This window comes from Gouania willdenowi, chromosome 7, assembly GCF_900634775.1.
Source record: "Gouania willdenowi chromosome 7, fGouWil2.1, whole genome shotgun sequence".
NCBI lineage: Eukaryota > Metazoa > Chordata > Actinopteri > Blenniiformes > Gobiesocidae > Gouania > Gouania willdenowi.
The window spans coordinates 34,857,602-34,885,467 of record NC_041050.1 but is presented as its reverse complement, the minus strand read 5'-3'; the positions used below and the strand labels follow the sequence as shown (position 1 = coordinate 34,885,467).

General features: G+C 37.7%; 1 protein-coding gene across 2 annotated transcripts in view; it reads right to left on the bottom strand.

Annotated features, from left to right (window-relative positions):
• The window catches only part of LOC114467550 (forkhead box protein J3-like), a 119,374-nt gene that overhangs the window by 37,561 nt on the left and 53,947 nt on the right, over positions 1-27,866 (bottom strand). Inside the window, exons 1-4 of one of the 2 annotated variants that reach the window (XM_028453939.1) lie at positions 22,853-22,912; positions 19,841-19,915; positions 16,474-16,557; positions 4,130-4,231 (exon numbers count right to left, since the gene is read on the bottom strand). In XM_028453939.1, the coding sequence (XP_028309740.1) occupies positions 4,130-4,231; positions 16,474-16,557; positions 19,841-19,915; positions 22,853-22,897 (306 nt within the window). In that variant the 5' untranslated portion in view covers positions 22,898-22,912. Of the gene's footprint in view, positions 1-4,129; positions 4,232-16,473; positions 16,558-19,840; positions 19,916-22,852; positions 22,913-27,866 lie in introns of those variants that run through there. The other variant, XM_028453938.1, reaches the window with a different exon arrangement.

The window sequence follows — 27,866 nt, the reverse complement described above, 5'->3', positions numbered from 1 at the left end:
TGCGGCCCACTTGAGATCCAATTTATCTGCATTTGGCCCCTGAAATAAAATGAGTTCGACACCCCTGATCTAAGAGGTAACAAATTGAAGGTTCATGAGGGAACAGCAAGTCATCCAAGATCATCAACATACAACCACCAACTGACGGTCTGTAATTAGGGGCAGGATTGGCCGAAACCAAAAATGAGGAAACCAAGACCAAGGCATACTAAAATATGTCCACAGCATTGACACATTGGCCCGTATCAAGACAAGCGGGTGTTGGCTGCGGTACATCACAACATCCTGATTCGCTTGGTTGTTTTGGTAATAAAAGACTTCCTGCATGAGTCAGTTCGGAGTTCTTTGAGTCATTTTGGTAGCCCGTTGCTTTCTCCAATTGTAGATAATAACCCTGCAGTTGGTTGGAGACCCTCATCTTTAGAACAAGCTATGTACCATTTTTTATAGACTAATAGATATCAGTGACTATTATCTGTTCTTGAAATGCTTATGTTTATATTAGCTTTTTTAGCACAACATTTTGCTGGGGATGAAAAGAAGCACAATTCTGTGGCAGTTGTTACACTTCTGGAGTGATTGTCATCTTTTGCTCGATAGGCCTGAGTCTGACACTATACCGACTATACCCTTTTTTTACAACCTGATTTATCTAGAAAAGGAACAGAGGGCTTAATATTATTTCCACTCCGGAGCTTCAAGATTTAATAAAGGGTACTCATGTTTCCCCTTGCTGAAGCATTTTTGCTGTGTCTTGCTAGTCCATCAACGAGGGCTAGTTTGTCAATTTTAGTATTTCTTTTTACCTCCATTTTCTTGTTGTTGTTGTCTTTCTGGAACTAGCTCTGGAATTTTAGTGCTTTTGAGGTCATCTTGGCTTTGAGGTGTTTGCTTTCAGCATTTTTTGTTTGTGATATGTCTGAGATTTTATCCAGTCTTTCTGGTTCCTCCGTTTAAAGACCAAGACCTTGGTTACTGACTCGACGTAAGAGGCCCATTAAACATTTATCTTCCAATGAGTCGGCAAGTGATGAATAGCGGTTCAATTCCAAAGATTTCTGAAATACTCGGAGGCAATCTTAAAAGCCTTTATTAAGGTTCAACATTCAAAAGTTGTCCTACACGTTTCAGCCGACATGGCCTTCGTCAAGGCCAATATGCCTTAGAAATCTTTGGAATTGAGTATACTTAGATCACCACTCCTCACACCCATGCAGCGCTACATGAGAACCTGTTTCTAGATGAATAGTGGTTCCTTAATCCATCCAACCATCCATCCATCTATTTTCTGACCTGCGTGCTCCTTTTTTCAGGGTAGTAGGGGTGTGATGGTATCTCCAGCTCTCAATGGGTGTTAGGCGGGGGTACACTCTGGACAGGGTGCCAGTTCATTGCAGGGCCACACACAAATAAAACAATCACATTCACTCAAGAGGATGTGTGTCAAACTCAAGGCTCGGGGGCCAAATCCGGCCCTTTAGAGCATCCAATCCGACCCGAAGGAGACAGTAAAAAATGACAGAGAAAACATGAAATATTGTGGAAATTACCAAATAATCTAGTTGTAGATATCTTAATTTAATTAAACTGCAATATTTTTAGAAATATTTGCATTTTTTCTTTGTTTAAATCACATGAATGCAGTCATTTTTAATTGCAAATTGTGGAAAGAAATCTAAATTTTTCCACAAATCTTGCATTTTCTTACAAACAATTCCACAAAGATTCCTCTAAATTTGTTACAAAATCAATAATTTTTGAAGTGAAGATCCAGCAGGGACTGATGTTAAAACTAGGGCACAATTGATGTTAAAATTGTTCTTTGTCCTCCTAAAATCTGTGGATCAAACTCGTCCATATTTGGCCCCTGAACTAAAATGAGTTTGACACCCCTGCTCTAGAGACTCCAATCAACCTCACCGTCATGTTTTTGGATTTTGGGAGGAAGCCAGAATACCCAGAGGAAACCTACGCAAGCACGGGGAGCACATGCAGTTCCTTAATTCCAGTACAAATTGATTACAGATAAGAAGGGACTTTTTTTTTTTAGATATCCAGGTGCTTGAGTTTCTGGTTGAATCTTCTAGAATTTGCGCAGTTAGAGTTTAACGATTGCTCATACGAGGGGAACCAGGGAAGTTTGAGCAAAGTTGAAAAGTATGGAAACCTGCAATGAGCTGTAAAGTGCTGACCATCACATCCCATCAACAGCAAACACTCCAAGGGGAGCTGCTGTGAGACCAGTGTTCTCTTTGGTCGGGGTCAGACGAAGGGGTCACCTACCACCCATCATCACCATGTGTGTGTCTGTGTGAGCCAGACCAGACAGACGTCAGAGGTCCCAGCCGCTGCCCGACCCTTGACCCTCGTATAGACCGTCACACCCAGCTTTGCTCTTTCGACAGAATTTGTCATGCGTGTGAAAAGAGTTATGGCTAGAGAATTGAATAGGGAAACTTTTTCTGCCTCCACGTGTAGTAAAAATATATCTTAGCGGTAATATTTACAGCTGTGCCAAAGTTCAACCTGTACTTCTGAGCAGTGAGAACAAATGACTTCATCTTACTGTTACTAGCCACGATGAGTTATTCCTCAATTGTATCAAAAACAACACTTAAGTGTATCACACAAGCCCCCAGAAGTCAACATTTATACAAACTTTTTAACTAATTTTTACTTATTTCCTCTCATTTTGCAACTTCCTATAGATACCTTTTGCCAATAAATACCCCTTTGTTCCTATTTTTTGTCCATTTTTGCAAATCCATTTTGACACTTTCATGTCATTTTTGTTGTTTCTTGAATTTTTTTGGCCACTTTTCATCCACTTGCTTCCCTTTTTCCCTACATTTCGCCCTTTTACACTATTGTATGTCACATTTTGCTTTTTAAAGCTACCCCATTGCCATTAAATACCACCTAGTTCCTCTTTATTTACCCATTTTTTGGCCACTCTTGACTGCTTTTGGGACATTTTAGTCACTTTACACTCTTTTGTTGCCACGTTTTTGGCCACCTGTTACCATGTCTGCCTCCACTTGCTCTTCAAAAAAAAAACGTAGCAGACCAGACCAGCCCAGGGTCGACGGCCCACCAGGACGATGCCCGGTATGCCAGATGGCCAGTCCACCCCAGTGTCAAACTAATTTTAGTTGAGGGGCCAATTGCGGACAAGTTGGATCTCAAATGGGCTGCAGAGGTGGGGAATCCAACAATTTCAACAAAAGTGCTACTATGCATTTCTTTGTATGTCACATGCACAGTATTGGATGAAATTCTAAATAATTGTTTAGAAATCAGCCAGGATGTCAGGTTCCTGAACTCATGTCAGGATGATTTAAAAGCGCTCACTAACTACCTTGGGTCAAAAGCAGATCAAAATGTTGACAGTTTGATTGAAAATCAAAAAATCAATGGTTAATGTAATTCAAAGTGTGAAGTAAAAACCTTTGGTTCAATAAGGCTTTAGTTACATTTTAAAGGTCAAGGTAGAGTTTTTTTCCACCTCATGGGCTTTAATGCAAGCAAGTAGGAAATTACTTTACCACCTTCAAACATTGGGGGATTACTAATAAAGTATAAAATAAAGGAAAATGCTTTGCTGGAAACTTACTCTTACACTATTGCCCAATCCGTGCTTCTGTATCTGTACTTCCTCATTTTTTGAGTTTATTTAATTTAACCTTTTTTAAAAGCCTCATGTGGACATGTGTTGTAAATTAGCACATGTGCTAACACACTCACACAATACATCTGGGAACTAATGTAATTGTGTTGTCCAAACCAAACAAGGACACAGTCATCAACATCCCCCGCCAAATTGGTTGTCATTATAACTCACAACCTTTTCCTAAATGTCCTCAATCTAAGAACTTATATGTATACATAAGAACATATTATCACATCAGAATATAACATTTCTAAGTATCTTAAACAGTTTCTGAGAAAAGCTGTCCCATTTGAAGATACCTCGAACAGAGTCTAAAAAACGGAACAAGGGCAATAACTCCGGAAAAAATAATTGCACGCTTCTCATTTTCGAACTCCATCAAGGTATTGATACCCCAAAGCCACACACCGAATTTGGTTATCGTATCTTAAACGGTTTCAATCGAAGCCGGTGTCCCACCTTATTAGTAACAGCGTTGATAGCCAACGTGGGTGACGCCCCTCCAGACATTATGCAATCCATTCTCAGAGACTCAGACTCCAGGCTGTAAGGGGTGGATGCCTGCAGAGAAGAGGGAAATGTGTTAATGTTGTACAGGTTGAGCTAAAAAAAAAAAACAACCATAAAGACACCTCGAGTTTGTATTCTAAGAAGACACATCTGAGTTTTATGATCAGTTTGGATACTCTGTCATCTGCTACCAAATAGAAGCCTATAAAGACAGTTAAGTAGAGAGAACCACTTTCTTGGTCTCAAAGCACCTGAATGTGTGAAATAGAGGCAAGATCAACGGGTAACAAATGATTGCCAAAGACATGGCTTACAACATTTAATTTTTAGCGAAAGTTGAGTAAAGTAGCATCTCAGCAAAACAAGAAACCATCAACCACATTATATCTAGGTTATCTAACTACGCATAGGTTGGCTCGGCATTTATAATGTAATGCAGTGGTTCTTAAAATGTTTTGCTTAAGTACCCCCTTTGTTCGACTTTAATATTTTGCTCAGAATTCTATGAAATAAACAACTACAGATCATAATGATGGAATGAAAATGTGATAACATACATCATTTGAAACAGCCCCATTGTAAATAAGTGAAATGAAACAGTATTTATGTCTCCTGAATGAATATAGTTTTATAGATTTTATCGTTTGCGGTCATCTCCCACCTGGTGTGAGACCATTTCTATCAAAATGTTTTGTGATTTTGGTGTGATTTTTTTAAATTATGTTGTTTGTTGTTTTTATTTTTTTAATAAATTTTTCTCTTTTTTTGTGTGCTTTTGTTGTTGTTTTTGTGTTGTTGTTGGTATCATCTAAATCATTCTCTCTCAGTGTCTCTGTTTATAGTGTCGTTTGGTTGTTTCTTCTGTCATTTTGTATGTTTCTCTGTTATTTTTGTATATTTTGTAGTGTTCTTGTGTATTTTTCTCTCATTTGTGTGTGTTTTTGGTGTTATTTTGTTGTTGTCTGTCGTTTTTATTATTCAGTAGATTTTTTTCTTTTTTGTGTGTTTTTGTTGTTGTTTTTGTGTGTTGTTAGTATCATCTAAATTATTCTCGCTCAGTGTGTCTTGTTTTTAACTCATTGAGTGCCATTCATGTCTATGAATTGTGTTTTTCGGCTGCGGTTGCTAGGAGGCAGTGTGACGAAGCTCTCCAGTGAATATCTAACTTGTACAATGATGTAGTGACAAACTGGTGACATGTAGGTAGCAGCAGAGCACCTTTGGATGAGAGATCATCCGTGATGGGCAGAGCTCAGAAGAAGAGGAAAGGAGTTTACGAAACAGAGAATGGTGCTACGAGAGTTGATGCTGAAGTTCCCAGCAGCTCAGAGCAGCGCACACTCGACCAGAGAATGTGTAGAACTAAATGGACTATTGAAAGTGTCGTGATGGTCAGAGAAAATGATCAAAAAAACGGAGCAAGCGCTGACACGCGGCATTTGTCTGGGATGAGGAGGAAGTTGCGTGTGTGGGAAGACTTGGAGGAATGAGAAAATACAGTAAGAAATCCATTCAACTCCGACCTAGATGGCAAAATATTAATAATGTTGCCACCAAAAGCCCATTCTCAGTGTAGTTTTAAAGTAGGAAACCAATGTTGAGGTGTTACTAAAACAAAAAAAAAATTGCTTCAAAGTTCAAAAGAGCCATTTTTCTCAGCTTTTTGTCACAAACTGGCGATTTGTGTGAAACTTGCCACTGTTCAACTGCGGATTACAGAAGAACAAAACAAGCTAGAATCAAAATTATTATTTCTGATGAAAATAGAGAGTCTAATCTTTCAGATGTCAGATTGTCATAGTACAAAATATTCTGTGGGTCTTTAAAAATGAGTCAAAATGCTCTAAAACGGCTGGCACTGAATGAGTTAATGTAGTTTGGTTGTTTCGCTGTTCTTTGTGTATTTTGTAGTTATCTTGTTTATTTTTCTCTCATTTAGTGCGTCTTTGTTGTCATTTTGTGTGTTGCTGGTAATAGTAAAAAGTATTTTTCTCTTAGTGTGTGGGTTTTTGGTGTAGCTTTGTGTATTTTGTTGTTGTTTGTCTGTTCTTTTTATTATTCAGTATATTTTTCTCTTATTTTGTGTGTTTTTATCGTTGTTTTGTGAGTTGCTGGTAATATTCAGTGTGATTATTATTTTTAACTAAAAATAAACATTAGAAAAACCCATGTTTTTCACGCTTTCATTTTGTTAATTTTCCACTCTCTCTCAAGTACCGCCATTTGAGAAACACTAATAATGTCATGTATGCAGGATTTCCTTAAAGGTTTTTTTCTATGCCACAACCAGTTTAGCCTTGTGCATTGTTTACATATCAGAAACATATACGGCAACACTTTCCTACTGCCCTCCAAAAATGTTAAATCAGGATAAACTAAGTGTGATAATATGACAAACTATTCAAAGATTAATAAGGACTAAAGCGATGCTGCCAAATGGAAGAAGAAAAAAAGAATTGGGATACATTTTTCTCCTTGTGTGACTCCTTTCAGGGTTCACGATGGCTTGCCTGCCTTTCCAAACTGCTTACTGTAAGAGGATTGGTCGGTAACAATGCAATCTTTAATTTATGATAAACTCCAAGCGAGATGGGTTGCCGGTTCCTTGGTGAAGGCACTTAAAAAGAAGACAACAGCGAGGTGAAGAGAGGACTGAGGCAGGCTTGAAAGAGAAGAAAAGAACTGTGGGGATAATTGAGCGATGACAGACAGCCAGGCTGACAGACAGACAGACATACAGACAGGCAGGCAGTAGGAGCGGTATACAGGAAATGAAAGCGTCATTATGCTCAGGGCAGCAAAGACGCAGGTACTAAACGAAATGTCTACACTTCTGTACAAAGCTTTTACGAGGCTGACGCTCAGCCTTGCTGCCAACTTCATATCTACGACTTTGTAGCCTAGGTGCAACAAACCCCCAATGAAAACACTTAGACATATTTAGCCTGCCCCCCACCCCCCACTCCCACCCCCGACTGTAATACTGCTATAAATCTCAGCACTTAAGCCTTCCTGCATTTCCTTAGTCCATGTGACAGCCCACAGTGAGTCTGCCAGCGGTGCAAGTGAGGCATAAGAAAAGGGGTCAAAAGGCCCATCCATGTAAGACGAGATGACAAGGCTCTGAATTAATTAATGTTTGTAATAAAAAAAAATCGTTGGTGAAGAAAATATGTCTAACGGCAGCCCCGGGGCCTTCTGTGGTAATTAACTGGAACACAAGCCTTGAATATTCACCCTCCTCTCCATCTCACTCCTCCTCATACTTTTCTTTTTCTCCTTGTTCGTACAGCTCGACTTCTTCTCTCTGTGGTCTCTCTACCTATTCTCCAAACCATGTCTGCTGCTTTACCTTAACTCCTTCTCCAATGAGTTACAGTGACTGTGCACTTTACTGCTCCACACCTACACGTGCTCCCTGTAGAGCAGAGCATTGAAGTAGTGAAACAAGCTGTGAGGGACAGAGAGAGTGTGGCATCCAACAAAGATGGCCATAATGAAAGACTGTAGCTGGGTTTCAATTGCAGATTTTCGCAAAATAAAAGCGATATTTCTCAATGTCGACAAAGTACAATAGCGCTTTGAACGTGCTCCCATTGAACGTTGTTTTGGAGCCTCGTAACTCCAGTGAAATCTCATCTCGCGAGACTTCGCTGCAGGAAGATGGACACTCCAAACCTCCTTTTAACACACTGTATTCCTTTGTTGTTACACGTCTATTGTGACAGTAATAATTTTTAAGTATAACGCTAAGAAATGTCCCGGTGTCCTCTTCTGTCTACATGTACAGCTCAATGTTTTCTCTGAGAGAAGTGGTCATGTGACCAAGTATGTCACATCCTGTGACGTGCATTTGTGGGAAAAGTGTTTAAGTAGCACTTTTGCAATACATTTAAATATCAAAATGTCTGAAATTCCTCCTCATGAAAGCGTCAAAACCTTTTCGCGATATTTGAGTGTTTTTTTTTTTTTTAATTCAGGTGTTTCCATTACCAGTTTTTATTGATCTATTTAGATTTTGCACATTTCCAAGGGTAATGGAAATACAGCTTGTGGCTGTGTCTGAATAATCCCCCTATCTCCTTTCCTTAACACTGTGGATGACATCACAGGGTTAAGGAAAGGTATTAGAGACTCTCTAAAGGAGTTAGGGAAAGGCCATCGCATTGGTTTGACAATCAGACACACTTCCACTAGGTGAAAAAGTTTCTGCCAATGACAATGCGCACTGCATTGCAGTTTCTTATGTGGAAACTTGTGTAGCTGTAAACTCCTCTGAGTTCACTGCATCACCAACAGAACACCACCAGAAGAGCATGGTCTGGATTCATGTTTTTGTAAGGATAAGAGAAAATACTGAACCTGCGTGTGCTGTAGGAAGCTAGACAGCCAAAAAAAAAAAGAAAGAGTCCATTGCTTCAGATAATATTCTATAGGGAAACTCTGGATCCTACCATTTATTTGGGGGCCTCAATAAGAGCTATTATCTGCGTAAATTTAGATATTATCGTCTTTGTGGGATTGGGATTACGTCATAGCAGCAGCTGACATTAAATCTACTTAAAAAGGTGGTTTTAATAACATTTATTTTACTGTGCTTTTAATGTAGAATTCTATCAACCTAATGTTCCTTCAGATATAATTTTTAGTATCTAAACACTAGGGCTAGGTAAAAAATCGATTTAATCGAATTTGTAGATAAAAACAATTTTATTTTGCAAATTTGAGTTTAAGAAAAAAATAAAAAAAAATAAAAAATAATATATATATATATATATATATATTTTTTTTTTAATTACTTTAAATATTTTTTTTCCCCCCACCACAGTTTTTTCAGACTTTTTTGCGTTCCGATGTGAGCCAGCCCCCTGTTGTTTACCCTTTGAGTCGGCTATGTGCGTGCCACAGGCATGTTTAATTTTTTATTCACACTAAGGGAAGAGTTTATTATTATTTTTTTAATTGTAATGTTATAAAATATGTAGTTATCTGATTTCTTAATCAGAAAATTTAAGTTACTGTGAAGGCGCTGTTGCACTTTTGCTTAAACCTGGGTTAAAGTTTGAAATAGTTGAATGACACAACCTCCTTTACTTTTTATTTTGAGGTTGTTTAATGCATTTTACCTCTTGAGGACAATCACAGCAATAAAGTTGCACTTTTGACAATACATCTGATGTCTGCAGTCATTTTTAGGTGCAATAAATAAAAAATCTAAAATCAAATCGAAACTTGAATTTTTCTTGAAAAAAATCTGAGATTTTTTTTTAGGCAAAATCGCCCATCCCTACTAAACACTGATTAATTGTCTTCTTTTTCGCCACCTTAACCATTTTTTAGCAAAATCTAGAGATGTTTGATATTAGCTTTTTAAAACTCATATTTCAATATTTTTTCTCAAAAATGTCAATATACAATATAAATTAAATTTGTTGATGCAAACGGCTGGACAATATGAGCCACTTTTGGCTTTTTCTCCTATAAAGGACAGCACGTGTGAGTGAGTTTTTTAGTGTGGCTTGTTTAGGGGAAGGTCTGGGTTAGGACGCACTCGGAAATCCATCGAACTGTGGATTTCATGCTAATGTGAGAAGTAACAAAAGCAGTGACTCCTAAAACAAGTATTCTAAAAACAAAATAAGCTATAGAATGTAAATATATATATATATATATATCGATATAAGTGAAATTGTAATTTTCTATATCGCCAAAATAGAAAACTAGTAATAGTCCAACACTTTTTTTTCTGATTGCCGACCGTAATTGATGCAGTAGACCCCTTCCCCGACAAACCTAATTTTAGGTTACATAGATATAAATATCTCAATAGAATTAACATGTAAGACCTAGTTTTAAGTGATGCCCCACTGAATGTATTCCATATAAAACATCCATAAAATGAAGTCTAATTCAACTCCCATAATAGAAAAAGTGTCATTTATTTGTGTCAAACATGTCTCAAACAACAGCATACATTAGTTTTTCAATATCGGAAAAGAACGTCCCTTTCTGTTTAAGTATTTTCTCCAAAATTAAGTTTATCATACCCTTCCTTAGGGAGGGCTGGTGGTATTTTAGTTTTTTGTAAAAATAAAAAATAAAAAAATTGGGGGGGGGGAATGAACATTTCTCAAGAAAAGATGGCACTACATGCAGTGTGCTTCTATTCAATACTGAACATAGGGTCTGAATACTTATGACCATGTGATAGTTCAGTTTTTCTTTTTTAATAAATTTTCAAAAATTTCTACATTTCAGTTTTTTTCTGTCAACATGGGGTGCTGAGTGTACAATAATGAGAAATAAAATGAACTTTTTTGATTTTAGCAAATGGTTGCAATTCAAAAAAGAGTGAAAAATGTAAAGGGGTCTGAATACTTTCCGCACCCACTGTATATACTGTACGGAGGGGAAAAACCAACAAAATATTAAACAATATTACATTTGATGGCAAATATTGGACAATAATATCGGTTGGCTGATATTATCACCCTTCTCTAATTAAAATCTATGTCCACTTACTAACCAATAGATATTTAATAGTAGCTGCACCCACATTTCCCAGTTTTGTCATCTTCTTTTGTTTGAAAAAGTCTGGATTAAGGGTTAGTGTGTATAGTATTTACATATTTACTGGCATTTTTTTTTAAATAAACAGACTTTTTTACTTTAATTATACATGTTTTCTTTGATAGTGTTTCTTCTTTTCACTTTGTAATAAATTATTTGAGCCTCTGTGACAAAGCAATTGCCTCCTGGGATACTTTAAAGTATCTTTTCATTCTGAAAACTGGCACGGCTGAATGCACTGTATCTGCGAGCACATGTATCCCAGTCAGAACATGTCTAAACTGGTGCCTTGTGGCCACAGGTAGCATGAACTAAAAGGTCTATTGGCATACAAAGCTATTCCAAAAAGCTATGGTACCTGATTATTAATTCAAGCATTTAAAAATCTACTATATCTTTAGTTGAGAAAAGTAGAACAAACTTTAGATGCTAGAATAACATTAAAAATTTTAGGTAACTTGCAAAAAAAATAAATAAAGTTGTAGTCTGAAAATAGACTAAGTTGACTACCTTTCTTTTAAACTTTTGTTTTTTCCCTTTTCTTTTTCTTTTGTATACAGGTGGTGTGTTGTTTTTGTTTTGTTATGTTTTTTGTTTTCTAGTTTCATAACTTATTTAATTAATATAGAAGTGTACTTTCGATGACAGTTGTCTGTTACAATGAATTTTTGGTAACACTTTATAATAACTATCCTTTATAAGTAGGTCACAGATCCAAGGGCGTAACGTTTGTTTGAATATTGGGAGGGTCAAGAATTATCCCTTCCGGAGGAGTCTATGGCTCCTCCCCCCACATTTTTTTTTAACAAAATACACACAATTTCCTGCATTCTGGTGCATTTGAGCCTCATGAACAATTAAAATATCCTAATAAAAACATTGGTACAATAATCTTACTGAACTCAATCACACTTCTGTCACAACAGTTCGTGGTTTTTATTTCATGTTGCAAAAAATAAATCACAAAATTAAAAGGGTTGATACAGGCAGAAGCAAGTCAAATTTAATGCTTTTTTAATGCCATTTACTTCTAATGCCCAAATACTATATTGTAATGCCACAAATGCAGAAAAAAAAATCAGCGCATATTTCATTTAAGATCTGCAAACATTTCATCAAACAGAGGAAAGAGAATTGGAGAAAACAAAATATTTAAGGAAAAAAATTTGTTAAATTTCATCCAAAAAATGCTATAATTATGGCATTTTCAAGTAAGTTATACAGTAAAACTTGTTGAGCAATGTCATAAGTTCCCAATAAATTCAGATTTAAGGCCAGTTTGAATCCAACCTAATGTTTTTTTAATAACAATTAAGGCCTTGATTTTGGCACAGTTCATTAAATAACTTTTAATGCTTTTTAATGCACAACAAAAACCCTGAATTACACAAATATTCCAAAAGTTTTTTTCTGTCTGTCTGAAAATGAAACTAATTGTTGACATACTGTTGCTTTGTTTATCTCATCAAGCTTTTCTTGATGAATATGGCAAACCACAACATAGTAACATAGTAGCCATGTTTTTAAACGTTGACGTGCACTGAAACTGCACTGTTAGAGGCCTAAAGGTTATTGATCAGCTGTTCTGTGATGACGTTCTACAGCCATTCTCATATCTTCAAGACAAGTTCTCTCTACCTCAAAGTGACATGTTTCGTTACTTTCAGATTAGACACTATATCACAAACCATAAAAATTGGAATACAATTAAAACTACCCCATCAAATGTTGAAACTTACCTGATTAATATAATAAAATATCATCTACCCAACAAAAAACATGTCTCCCATTTATACAGAAACCTGCTATTGGACACATCAGATAATACTAACTATATTAAAAATAAATGGGAGCTGGAGTTGAATATTATAATAGAGGATGGAGAGTGGGAAACAATTTGTAATGGCTGCCATAAAGGAATTAATAGTAACATGTGGAAGGAGTTTGATTGGAAGACAAAGATAAGGTTCTTTAACACACCTTTGGTGGTTTCTAAATTTGTTGACCACCCAGATGCAAGAAAATGTTGGAGAGGATGTGGAATGGTTGGTGACCATTCTCATATATTCTGGGACTGCCCAATCTTGGTTCCTTTCTGGAGAGGTGTAAAAATGGAGATAGATAAGGTTCTGGGAGTTGATTTATTATACATGCCGAGCCAGTTTCTTCTTGATTTGACTCCCAAAGACACGTATACAAAAGATCAAAGGTACCTGCTACATGTGCTCCTGATGACTGCTAGGAAAATGGTAACAATAAAGTGGAGGAATCCACAGCCACCAACCGTTGTACAATGGAAGCAAAGAGTGAGAGAGGTGTATAGAATGGAGGCTTTAACAGCAAAGTTGCAGCTGAAGTATGAGGTCTTCATGAGGAGATGGTCACCCATAGAGAGATACCTGGGTAACTGAGGGGCCTACACTTTTCTGTAATGTTTTGATTTGCCATCAATCGATTTGTGTATTTGTATCATGTCAGCTTTGTTCGGTTTTCTGGGATCCAATATGTTTTTTCCTTATTTTATTTTACTATATTGTATTATTCAAATTCTTTATTTTTTCTTACATTGCTGTGCATACTCTGTCTTGCTGTCAAGGAATGTTCTGTAACGTTATTTCTTATGTTTACTATTAAAAAGAGAAAAATAAAGTTCTAAAAAAAAAAAAAGAAACTGCACTGTTCAGAGGATAGGGTTAGGGTTAGGGTTGGCCACAGAGCCAGGAGGGAAGAATAAAGAAGCACGCGCGGCCAGGGGAGCGCCCGTGCTGCGCAGGGAGATATGCACTGTACGTTACCGTCCGTCCTCACCAGGACATAATGTTACATGAAAGACGGGAGGAAACGTTTCAGCGAGAGGAACACCTGCTGAAAGCTCCAACTAATTCATGTGAGAGCCCTGGAAGGTCCACATTCCATTAGCCCCTCACAGAACGGCCCTTGTGAACCCCGCCCCAGCCTGTCAAGCTGGCGTCTGTTATGACCACCTTCCTGGACATGACTGCGCCAATAGGCACACCGTGTGTCATGGAAAACCGGGACTCGCCAGTGGCGGAGGTCCCAAACTTTGCTCCTTTAGTGAGGGGGGTACAGTGTTGGATTAGGAAAAAGGCTCCTCAGCACATAGAAGCGCCAAAAAAACACAATTACAAGAAAATCTGAAGACATTAGCAGATATGGGGGATAAATAAAGAGGGTCACACATCTTTTGACGCAATTATGCAATTGGGTAGTGTACTTAGTCTAACGGATAGTTATTATACAGCAAATGTAACTGATTTTTTTGTTAATTATTGCCATAAAGTATAAAAAAACTACTTCTAAAAAAGTATTAACACTTAAATATTTTCTGTTGCTGCGTAGGGAATGTTAGCTAATAATGCTAGAAAAAAAAAGAAAGGGGGTAATGCTTTGTTAAGAAGGATTATGTATACGTGTCTCTTTGTTACAAACACAACATAGTTCCTTTAGGCTGAGTTCTAAAAATGATTTCCCAAAATTACCACGCTCATGCCCAATTCCAGCCCTTTGATTTGTCAACACAGACTGAAATTTTCACTGAAACAACTCATTCATTGTCTGATATGAAAAAAGTCAGACGCAATAGCAGCGAAGACAGACAGACAGACAGACAGACAGACAGACAGATGTGCGACCTGCAACACATCACGGAGCTCACTCTGCACTGCTTTTGTATTCAGATCCTCAGGTTAATGACTGAACGCCGGCCGCATTCTGCCAAGCTGATGCATAGTTACATATATTTATAGCTTTGGCTGCTGTCAATCAACTTCCCAAAACCAATTTTCCTTCCGCCTCGTCTGTTCTCACATCTATCTCCTTGCTGCTTTTTGCTCCTGCTGTTTTTGCACGGTGTCTTGAACATTTCTAATCCAGGAGCCTGTGATTAGCATGGATGTATCTCCACTGAGAATATTGTTTAATTGTAGCTGAACACTTTGGTTTTTGTGACATGGATGGTTCTCGTGCAAACCAAAAAGAATTTCACAGGTTTTCATGAAATGAAATTTAAAATAAACTTTGGGAAGCAAGATATAACAGGTCAATCCAGGTGAAAATCCAGTAAAAGTATAGAATAAAGTTATTATATATAAATGCATGTAGTTAGAAGATAGATGGTTATAGGGGCTGTTTAGCTTTAATAGTTATTGACATTAATGTAAACTATGTAAACCCTCTTTAAAGGGATCCTCCACTGTTTTTACAAACCTAAAACCTTTTAAATGTACTTATTAGAAGATCTATGCCTAACAAAACTCATTATTTTGCACCTTATTAATTTCATTAACTTTTAAAAATGCTTTACAGTTTTAAAACCTGTATTCAACCATCTTTAAATCATGTGATTAATGACATCTCACACCCCATTTGCCTGTAAACATCCCATTGTTTTCTATTGAAGTAAAGCATTCAGCCTGCTCTTTATATAATTTAGCAGCTTTTTTGGTCAAAATGGCAATTTTTGCTGCGTTTGGTTGCTCTAAATAATCAGAAAAATAAAATAATCTATGACCGCAGGGGGCGACAGTTTCAACGCTGCGGTTTGGTAGTAAAAACAATGAAGCAGAGAAGAAGAGCTCTCCTAAGGGACCTTTACTCTCCCTTAAACAGTGTGCGGCTGAAGCTCTGGTGGATGAAGTTAGCTAGTAAATCACAGACTGTTGAAGATGCACAAACCCAGAGAATAGAAGTCCTTTTGGGTGGGAGTCCTTCAACAGTCTGTGTTTACTCGCTAACTTCAACCACCACAGCGAGTCAGCACACTGAGCTCTTCTTCTCGGCTTCAACCCGCAAAAGTTGAAACTGTCACCTCCTGCGGTCATAGATTATTTGCCAGGTTTACATTGACATCTTGAACTTTTCCTGATCATTTAAAGCAACCAAAAGCAGCACAAGTTGTCATTTTGACCGAAAAAGCTGCTGAATGATATAAAAAGCAGGCTGAGTGTTTCACTCCAATAGAAAACAATTAGTTGTTTACAGGCAAATGGGTGTGTGTGACGTTCAAGATGGTAGAACACAGGTTTTAAAACAAAAATTGTGCAAAATAATGTGTTTTGTTAGGCATAGATCTTCTAATAAGTACATTTCAAAGATTTTAGACGACATTTGTAAAAGCAGTGAAGGATCCCTTTAAGGAAGAAGCATTTTTTACTGCATGTGGCTGAAATATGACAAATTTGTTGTTTGGTAAACATCAAATGTAAGGCAAAACCAGTTATTATTAATTCTTCTCCGACTAAGTTAATCCTGGCCTGATTGTTCTGTTTGGCTTGTTTGCTATAATACAGTTCACATGCTAAATAAAGAAACAATAACTGTCTTTTTTGGAGCTGAGTTAAATTTACAGTATGAGTTAAAGTTTGCAGTCTTGTCCTCGACTTTGGAATGCTTCTTATAGACTTGCCAGGCATATCAGGTATTAAAGCAAAAGAACACTCAAGATTCTCCATCTGTGTACACATGCTGCTAAAAGCTTATAATCCTTCTGTGACAGAAACATTTCCACTGACTATTCTCACATTGTCAGCAAAACGATTGCCTCTGCTGGGCCGACGACGTTAAGACGGAACAACTCTGCAGGATTATTTTAGTAGAAAAAATATGAAACATAAGAAACAAGTGTTTCAGCCTTTTGGGGGAAACCATTTACATCATCACAGATTCACAGTCAAATAAAAAGGTGTAAATCAAGTTGAACTCACTCGTTCTCCAGAGCGCGGTCTCTTCTTCGGCCTGGTCGGGACTGTGTCTTCTTTAGGATTGGTGTCTATGGCCCAGTAGGAACCCTAAGGAACAACCCCACAAAACACACTTTAGATACATGTTTGAGAGCTTTTGTGTCACCTTGGCTAATAACGTATGTTAGAAATATGATATATAATTAAAAAAAAAAGACATGAATTCAGTTTAACACAGAACATCAAGGGCAGGGGTCACCAACACCAACACAGTGCCCACGGGCACCAGGTAGCCCACATGGACCATGTGAGGGGCCCTCAGGGGCTCGAGTCCTAAAATCTGATTTGCTTTCCAGGATTCATACTCCCAAAGTACTTAGTAAAGTTAAACACTGCTGCACGTGATAGTTTTAACCATCTTTAAAGGTGCAGTCTGCAACTTTTATAAAAGTGACTTTTTGTCATATTTGCTAAAGCTGTCACTATGTAAGGACAGCTTTACATCAAACTAGTAGTTTGTGTGAAAAAAACAGACTCATTGAGCCCCGCCCCCTACTGCTCCTGCAGGCTTTGGCAGATTGCCAGAATGCACCGTGACCGAGCAAAAAGAACCAATCAGAGCCAGGATTGTGTTTGATGGACTGTCTAAAAGTTGTTGCTCACAGGCCCTGCCCCTTTCCCGGGCTGGAGTACCATCTTTTTTACAGTGTATGGTCTGGAGGAGAAGTAGATGGAATTGGTGACTTTTCTGCATGAACGGTAATTTCTGCTGCTTGATTTACATTATGTTTGATTTGTAATTGTTACACTAGAACTCTGTAGTGCATGTGTTGTTCATGTGTGCGCATGGGCTTCCGTGTGGGCTGCTGTAAGTGACAATGTGTTGCTGCTGCTGCTAGGTTGGTGTACTGTGTGCTCATTGAGAGAGAGAAGCGCTGCAGTAATATGCTTTTAATAGAGCATGTTATATTACTGTGATGTTGCTGTTGGACTAACATTAGCTTGTTAGCTCCTCTGAGGGAGGAACTTTGGAAAGTTTGGAGGCAGGGCAAGAGAGCAGCTGGGACGGAGGGGGAGAGAGGGATCTGAAAGTTGCGGACTGCACCTTTAAATGTTTATTTTCACTGAAACATTGTGACAAATGTTTTTAAGTGCTGAAAAATTGGTGTATGACCAATGTTCATATATAAAACAAACTTTTAAAAATGCATAGTGGATTTTTGTAAAAAAAAAAAATGTTAATTGTTACATTTTACAAATGTTCCATGTTACACAATTAGTTAAAAGTTATTTGTTAGTAGCTAGGAACATGATGGTATAAAGTATATTACATGTTGAAACTTAAACATTTCCTACCTTTTTAAGTTACTGCTAGGAATTGCTTATTATCTTAGCCTCAAACTAAAGTGAAACTGTGAACATTTAGTATTTAAGAAGCTCTTTTTAACTAGTAGCTCTTCGGACTATTCAGTACTTATGAAGTAGCTCACAGTTTCAGAAAGGTTGGTGACCCCTGATCTATGACACACAATATTAGAGGTATTTACACCAGATAATTAACCCTGGGCACAATTGAGAATATTTATTTACTGCAAACTCAATATCTTCTGTGTAGGGAAAACATTTTTAAAAAGTAGTAAAAAAGGGTAAAAAGAGATATTTACACTAGCCCGATGCAGATTTCACTGATATGACAATACTTTGTAAAGATTAAAAAACTTGTATTACCTACGCCAGAGGATTAATATTTTTACTGACATTTATGTATATGTTTGTTTGCCTCTTAGCAGGATTACATCAACCTTACATGATAAATAATAGTGAATATAATCGCAATCACAATATTGATCAAAATAATCGTGATTATCATTTTGGCCATAATTTCTTTTTAACATTTTTGATAGTGGTGTGCCTTGGGATTTTTTTCCAATGGACCTTGACTCAAAAAAGGTTGAAAAACACTTTATTCAGTGTTATGTTCCCCTTACATGAACTTTGGTGACTAAATACATGTAATTGAACATATTGTGTATATTAACAGCTTCTGATAAGATGATTAAATCTCCTATAAATCAAAGGCAAAATCTGTTTCCCCATTAATTTACTTTTTTCTGTGCTCAACTATTCTGCTTCCCCTGAAAAGTCCACTGAAATCCCTTTGATGCAGCGAGTCAAAACACAGCAGTCTCTAAAATAAACACATACAGCAGGAGATAGGAGAAATCAATTGCTCTTAGGTTCCTCTTCCTCGTCTCATTTCTCCCCACATTTCATTTTTCCTCTTCCTTCGCGGGGAGAAAAGCTGCCGACTGAATTGAAGAGGTTCATCTAGGCCACACATAAGCAGCTCATCTCTCAAATCGAGCTCCCCCACCATCACCATCGCGCCTCTACTCCTCCCCTCCCCGCGTCCCTAGGTCCCACATCAGTGAACAGTACATAGCCAATTAACGTTGGCCCATGCATGATTTAGTTCCTCCCCGCTCGCGCCGTCATCAAACATAACATGTGCATCCAACTTCATCGAGCACAGATGATAAACACACACACACACCTCTACGTGGAGGTATCGACCACTTCGATCCAGGGTGTGAATTAAGGTGCAGGTCAGGTCCGAGCACAGATAATCGGGGGGTGAGCTGCACTCTTTGTGTCTTTGCAGACTAGAAAGCCTCCACTGATACCCCAGGATTTTCCGTGAATTATTAAAGGCTTCTTTTCCTTAATTCATTTTTCAATGGCTCCAAAATCCCTGCAGCCCCGCCCTCCCCCTCTCCTCCCCTCCCCCCTTACTAACCTTCCTCCCTCTGCCACATTTTTTTTGTAAAAGTGATGGAATACTCTTGCTGTTAAATGTTAAAATCAGGGTTGGTAAATAATTAATTACAATTATGGTGGAATTATAAATGTAAATGTAATTTAGAAAAAATTGGTGTCTGTCGTAATTGGAATTGAGTTTAGATAACAGACTCTCATTTTAATTGCCATGAAAATTTTATAAAAATGGTCAATTATAATCTAACGAAAAACTGGGGAACCATGTTATATTAATATTATTTTATCACGTTATTAATATTGTATATGCATATGTGTATATCATTTTGCTTTAATTATCAGTTAATATTGTATTTTTAAATACCGGTAGTCGTCAAATAAACCAATAAAACAATAAAAAATCTAAATATTACCGTTCTATGTACAGTTCTACACGTATGTAGTCAACAATTATTAAACATATATTTCATATCAAGCTTTACCACAATTTTCTATTTTAGACAAATTTAAATCGAGGAGTATACCGAGACAAAAAAAGCTTGTTGAAATAGACTTGTACTGTTATTGTGTGTCGCCGAGCCTTTCCGTTGCACTGTATTGTTCAGAAAACACTTACTTTTCCAGGGTCGTCTTTGGAGCGAGGCACTTTGAGAAAGCACTTGTTCAAGGACAAGTTGTGTCGTATAGAATTCTGCAGAGAAAGAGAGAGAGAGAGAAAGAGAGAGAGAAAGGAATGAAAGAGGAAGGAGAAAAAAAAAACAAAAGGTATAAGTTACTGAGTGAATTAAAATCAAATTCACTTTTCAAAGAAAAGACTGTCATCTACTGAGACTGGTCCCTAACTAGTGTTTTAATTACACCAGCAGCTTCTTTGTCTCCTGGTACATTCAACAGAGACGGGAAATAAATGAAGCGCTCTACCTCCTTAGTTACTTACACACCTCAGGTAGTGGACATTTTCACTTCTGTAAGTACTTATTTTAAAATAAAATAAAATAAAACAAAACACAAGTGCACTCAGAAAGCACAAACCTTCACCAAGTGCCAAATATCCTTTTTGCCAGATATTAGTAGTTGTCTGGATGAGTGATCTTGATCATGGTCCATGATAATTCACACTTTAAGGCTTGGAAGAATTTTCTGTCCCCATTAATAACGATACAGTAAGTCCAAATGTATGTATATTAGAATTATCACAATATGCACGCTCACCTTAAAATAGCCAACTCCCCCCCACCCCGTCCATTGTCCCACCCTGACTCCCTCTTCCCCATTCCTTTTCCCCCTCACCAAGGTGCAACACTGCCCTCTCTTTTAATATACTCTCCCGTGAATAAAGTGTAGGGTTGGGCATCGTTTGGATTTTAACAATTCTGATTCCAATTCCGATTCTCAATTTGGATTCCTGTTCTAAACGATTCTCGATTCCGATTCTTTGAGTTGTGCAGGTCAACAGGTCACAAATTTCACAGAATTTTTTTTATTTGAAAAAGCCTTTACACAGGCCATTTTTATTAATTCACTTAGTTGATATAGTTTAATTTGGTTGTTGTAATGTAACTAGGGTATTCAGATACAAAAGTCTCCAACTGTAAATGTAAAAGTGAAACTTGCTGAAATAAAACTACAAACAAGTTGTCAGCAGTCTAAAAAACAAAGAACTAAAAACTGAATAAAACAAACTCAAACCCTGGAGCAGTCGTGTGATAAATCAATCAACAGTTCTTGTTGAGAAAGATTATTATTATTCTGGATACAGTGGAAACAAACTATAAAAATAGTTATATTGTGAACCTAATCTATACTGTAGGGAACATATTATATATAAATATGTAACAGGAGCCTAAAGCCACAAAAAACACCACTTTAAAAAGAAAATAGACTAATATAAGACCTCTCTACAGTTATTTGGGTCATTCTGCGTTTGCACGATTTGCGGCGATGACGCGCTGGTGACGACATAATCCAAGATGGCGGCGGCCCGGACTACAACCGACACTGTGTAATAAAAGCCTTAAAAGACATGGATATAATGAAAAGAGTGGATGGACAGAGGCATAAACATGGAGACTTATTAAACACACACAACCCTCTGTAAATGGAACAGGCTTCATCGGAGGCAGGCACGAGGACCCAGAGGCGGCGTAAATGTGTCCCCGTACTGCATGTACACCAGTTTATTATTTTGCCAGTTGTTAGAGCTACTATCTTTACCAGGGAGCAACTTTTTTATTCCTGGTGAGTTTTACTGGGCTTTATTTACCAGTGATTAGCTCTTATCTCTCTTCCGCTTCGTGGTCCAAACTGAAACCGTAGCCAAACACACGCACACGCACACAGACACACACACACACAGCAATCGCGTTCTGAATTCATCTTATACAAACCCCGCGAAGACAGAGCAAGCCGCGGAAACAAACTAGTGCAGGCATTAAGGACTCGAAAAAAAGAATCAAAATGCAAACATCTTCTATTTGGAACCGGTTCTCGGTGCCCAGCCCTAATAAAGTGTTTCTTACCTTAGGGAGGGTGGGAGATGGTCACAATAATGCAATTAAATAAATTCATTTTTTTAATTGCAACAGTAAAACATGCATAGCTGTCGTAAAAAAGATTGCACTATATACAGTATAGTGTTGACCTTCAACAGCATGTGCAGACAAGTTAGGGATAAAATAATAACTAGACAAAGGAAATAACACCAAAGCACTGACAGCTAACAAGCATGAAAAGAAGAGTCTATAAATCGTTGTTAGTAGTGATGTTAGCGTGGTCAAGTCTCAATCTGGACATGTTTACTTGGCATTACTACATAACTATCTTTTTTATTATGGACTTTCTATTTTGTTCAGCGCTTTGAGATGACTTTGTTGTATTTTGCGCTATATAAATAAAGTTGAATTGATTGAATGATTTACTTTGGATTTTAAATAAGTTTATTTTTCATTTGGTAATTATATTTTCCCATCAGCTGGTACAAGTTGGTCTTTGGCGTATTCTGTCACTACAGCAGAAGCTCTTATTGAGGTTTTTGTTGAATTACAACCTGAACCAAGCTTTTTCACCCTGGTGGAGCCTTCTTCTAAATGCTTTTGACGTTCAGTAACTCACTAATTTTCTGTGGGATTTAAAAGTATTTTGGCATGGTTGAGGTCAATGTCCTCCCTAATGTTAATGCTCTCTTGTGTTTTTTTTTATTTATCAGAATCATGGCATGTTTTACTGACAGCTTTTTGAACTCCACACAGAGTCGACTTCATCGTACTTCAAACACTTATTTTCAAACCATTGATTTTTGCTCCTCGTAAAAAGGAATAATGAGGAAAAATAACACGCATATGGCCATGGAACAGCTAGTTGTCCAATTACCTTTGCTCCATTAAAGAGGGCACGTGTGATTCCCACAACACTAAAAGTCTGAACTCAAGGCACGTGTTGATTGTTTAAAAATGAAAAAAAAAAAAAAAACAACAAAAATATATAAAATGATGGTGTATGACAGTTAAAATGCAGAAGGCAGTGCCAATGTACAAATATTTATGAACCGGAACAATTAGAGTCGTATTGTCTGCAAATATGGTGAGAACATGTGAGGAGAAGGAGAGAGAATGAGAGCGAGAGAGCTAACCTCACTTGAACCTGTTCTCCCTTCAGGCTCCAGTTCTCCACTCATCTGCTGCTGCTAATTAATACCACTGGGGAGGAGGTAAGGAGAAGACAGAGGCTGGGAGGAATTTCTCCTCTCTTTCCCCAGTTCTCCCTGCTCCACACTGGCTTTGTTTCTCCAACAAATACCATTTTCTCTCTCCGTCTCTCGCACACCCTGAAAAAAAAAAAAAATGTGCTAAACCCCTGGCTTGCCCTGTTCCTCCTTGAGAAATGCTCCAGCAGTTTTTCAGCTGCATTACTTAGCGGATCACTGGCTGTTTGTGGCCGTTCGTCAAGGAAACATGTGGCAGACAGGTATTTAAAAAAAAAAAAGGCAGGCGAAGAGGACTGACATTAGCTCACAAGGCAACAATAACCATCTGCTCAAAAAAAAAAAAAGTTTCCATTTAATGGTGGCTGTGGTTCATTAACACAAAGTCACTCAACCCACCCACCCACCTGACTTTCCAAACCTCAACTACTTATTTGTGTATTTTACACGTTAGTTTCACATTATCACACAAGAATATTTTTCCATGGCAACAAAACTCTGTGTTTTCAAGATTTCTATCTATAGATGTGCTCATATAGGGTGGGAAAAAAAGCCACAATAATGACAAGAATCTAACTCCTATGAACATTAATTAGTATTATACACCCCAATGACCATAAATCTTTCCTATTGTCGAGAGTATGAAGCAGAAAAAAAGACGATATAACACAATCAGGGGCCTGTCGGTTGCTTGCATCTCACGTCAGTAGTTTGTTAATAATAATAATAATAATATAAAAACTAATAGTATTATTAATGAGCACAGTCAGAGAGCACACACCTTCACCAAGCACCAAATACCCTCTTTGCCAGATATTCAGTTATCTGGATCAATGATCCTGATTGAGTACCACGATCATTCACAATTTAAAGACTTAATAACGATACAGTAGTAGGGGTGCACAATTAATCAAATTTTAATCATGATTACGATTTTGGCTGCCATGATTATATCACCCTGATCGTTGACAATTTTTACTTTTAAAATGCAGGCTCTGCTGCATCTCTAATCCGGTCCTTTATCAACCACCAGGGGGCGAACACATGATTAAGGCTTCATTACTCTATCTCATATAAAGGCGAGCAAGATTTCGGGTCACTCAGAATTGCGTGAGTTGCGTCGCTTGACGTTGCATCATTTACATTGATTTTGAATGTAATCTAGTCGCCAGAGTCGCGTTTGGCGTAATGTTCATGCCTTTACTTTATATGCTGAAAGTTTTTCAAGCAGTTGCACTGAGTAGATTTTTAATTCTTGGTAAAATTTTTCTTTTTAGTATTTATCATTATTCTTGTTTAAAGCTTTTATTTTGCACTCTAAACTGTTCACATATTGTTTTCTAAAAGTAGTTCATTAAAAATGCAGAAACGATGATTACATAATTACAATATTTATCCAAAAAAATTGTGATTAACATTTTGGCCATAATCGTGCAGCTCTATACAGTAGGTCCAAATGTATGGCAACCCATTTTTTTCTGTGTGTTTTCTAAATTTCTATCTATAGATGTACTCTTATATGGTGGAAAAAAAAGCCACAATAATGACAATAATCTAACTCCTATGAACATGTATTAGTATTATACACCCCAATGACCATAAATCTTTCCTATTGTCTGGAGAGTCTAGAGAAAAAGCATATAAATGACAATCAGGGGACGTTTCAGCTGCTTGCATCTCACTTCACTAATGTGTTGATCTCCTTGAGAAATGAGCCCTAATATTTGGCTTCAATTATGTATTCTAGGGATTTTTGGTTGCATAATTTAAATAGAAAATCCAGTGACAAATGCGAGTGCACTTCCATGTGCACCAAATAAACGTGGAAAAGTACATGTTAAGTAAGTATATCTTTATTCAGACAACTTTTTTCAGGAAATGTAATCTCCCTACGAGCAATGACCTCTGAGGAAGACTGACAGTTGACAGTCGGAACATGTCAGGAGAGCTAATCTGCCGAATAAACGGAACCTTAACTTATATTTAAAACAAGAATCTTACTGGAATTACAGAAAAGTATTATTTTTTATTTTTTTGCAGTCTTCTCCCAAAAACAAACCTGCATGTATTTATAATGCAAACATTTTCAAATTATCATTTGCACCAACGCTTTTTTTTTTTTTTAATTATTAGCCTCAAACATTAGCATCATTTGATGCCATTTTTGTTGCTTTAAAGGTGCAGTCTGTAACTCTTATTAGCCAAGGCAAATTTATTTGTATAGCACATTTCATACACAAGGCAACTCAATGTGCTTTACATGATAAAACATTCAATTGTTTAAAATCAATAAGAACATTTAAAATCATCACTAAAATCAATTCAAATCATCAGCAAACACATGACAACAACGTGACCAAAAATCTCTCTCTCAATCATACGCAGTAGAGAAAAAAAGTGCCTTTAACTTTGATTTAAAAATGTTCACATGTGATGCTGACTTCAGCTCTGCTGGCAGTTTGTTCCACTTCTTTGCAGCATAACAACTAAAAGCAGCATCACCATGTTTACTGTGAGCTCTGGGCTCCACTATCTGACCTGTGTCCATAGATCTGAGAGACCTGCTGGGTTCATACCTGACTAACATGTCACTGATGTATTCTGGACCAAACCCATTCACAGATTTATACACCAGCAGCAGAACTTTAAAGTCTATTCTGAGGCTGACTGGGAGCCAGTGTAAAGACTTTAAAACTGGAGTAATGTGTTCTGACCTCTTTGTTCTGGTTCAAACCTGAGCTGCAGCATTCTGAACCAACTGTAGCTGTTTGAAGCTCTTTTGGGGGATTCCTGTCAGAAGACCATTACAATAGTCCAGTCTGCTGGATATAAAAGCATGGACCAGTTTCTCCTGATCTTTCTGAGCCAATAAACCTTTCACTCTGAAGATGTTCTTTAGGTGGTAGAAGCTGTTTTTGTGATAGATTTGATCCGACTGCTGAATGTCAGATCTGAGTCAATCAGAACACCAAGGTTTTTGACTTGGTCTTTAGCTTTTAAAAGATTGAGACTCAAGATAATTGCTGACAGCAGTCCTCTTTTCCTTGTTACCAAAGACAATCACCTCCATCTTGTCATGGTTTAGTTGAAGGAAGTTTTCACTCATCATTTTGTCAGCCAGGTCTGATACTGTGTCATTAGGAAAGCAGATCACTTTCACGTTGCTGCTGAACATCTTCTGAGCATCTTTAACAGAAACGTCTCCCACTATCAGTGTGTGAGGTTGTTGCTTTGGCCTAACGTGTTGCTTTTGTTTTCCTGAAGCACTTTCAGCCTTCGCAGTTCCAGAAGGTTGTGTGTTGACCTCATTAGAGCCAGATCCTAGGTCATTCAACAGTGGGGCAAATTGATTACCTAGTTCTACATGAAACTGGGATTGTGACTTGGTGATACTCCTGCCTTTAACAGATGTCCACTTTTGTGCCTGGGCAGACAAGGGAGTTGATGTTGAGGCTGCAGTCTGGGAAGCCAGTGCAGGCCAGTCCGTCTCATTATTGATATCAGGGTGCTTTGCTTGGCCCGTTAGCCTTTGAAGTGGATATGACTTTTTCTTAGGCTTAGCTCTCAGAGTATTCCAGGGAGGACTCGCACCTGTTGGCTTATCATCGGGAACAGGATCCTCCCTAGGTCTGATAGCTTTGTTAGTACGGGCTACACCCCAATGAGACACGATGATTAATAATTATTAAAGTGACTTTTTGTCATATTTGCTAAAGCTGTCACTATGTAAGGACAGCATTACATAAAACTAGTAATTTGTGTGAAAAAAAACAGACTCATTGAGTCCCGCCCACTGCTGCTCCTGCAGCCTTTGGCAGATTGCCAGAATGCACTGCGACTGAGCAAAAAGAACCAATCAGAGCCAGGATTGTGTTTGATGGGCTGTCTGACAGTCCCCGCCCCTTTCCCGGGGCTGTAGCGCCGTCTTTTTTACAGTGTATGGTCTGGAGGAGTAGAAGATGGAATTAGCAACTTTTCTGCTTGAAAGTCAATAATAATAATAATAATGACAATAATGCATAAATTTTATATAGCGCTTTTTAGGACACTCAAAATTACTGCTGCTTGATTTACATTATGTTTGATTTGTAATTGTTACACTAGAACTATGTGGTGCATGTGTAGTTTTTGTGCGCACAGCAGCCTCCGTGTGGGCTGCTCTAAGTGACACTGTGTTGCTGCTGCAACTGAGGTGTGTGCACATTGAATGATGTTGCTGTCGGACTAACGTTAGCTTGTTAGCTCCTCTGAGGGAGGTACTTTGAAAAGTTTGGAGGCAGGGCAAGAGAGCAGCGGGGAGGGAGGGGGAAACAGGGATCCGAGAGTTGCGAACTGCACTTTTAAGTTACATGGATATCAGATACATGCTAAATATTAACATGTATTTATATCTAATTACATGTAATTATGTATTAGCTAAAAATGTCCAGACTATTGTTCAGGAAAAGAAGTAACTAAATACCCATGTGTTAATGGCCTCACTTATTAGACGTAAAAGATATTAAGAAAAGACAAAAAAAGTTTGTTTTTTTAACAGTCTTACAAATGTCCACTGGAATAACCTGTGTAACTGTACAAAATATGGAATGAGCATGGCCATGACCAGGAGTCGATCAGGTGGAAAAACAGTAGCAAAAACCTTAGCTTAGCTCCTTGAGTATATCAGAGCCTGTGGTCACGTGACTGCCGTAAAGTGAAACGTTCTCCAGGTCACATGACCTGGTGAAAGACGTCTGTGTCCTACAAACTTACATGGTCGGTATTTCAAGAGAGAAGCCCCGCTCTGAGCATTTATACTGTCAAACGCTGTATATTGGCCTGAGGAATTATTTAAAATAACTCATATGGGTCAACTCTTTAGGTCAAAATGTCCACGGTGTGCCTTTAAAATGGTTTTGTAAATCGAAATAATCTTGCAAACTGGAAACCATTTAATTGCTGT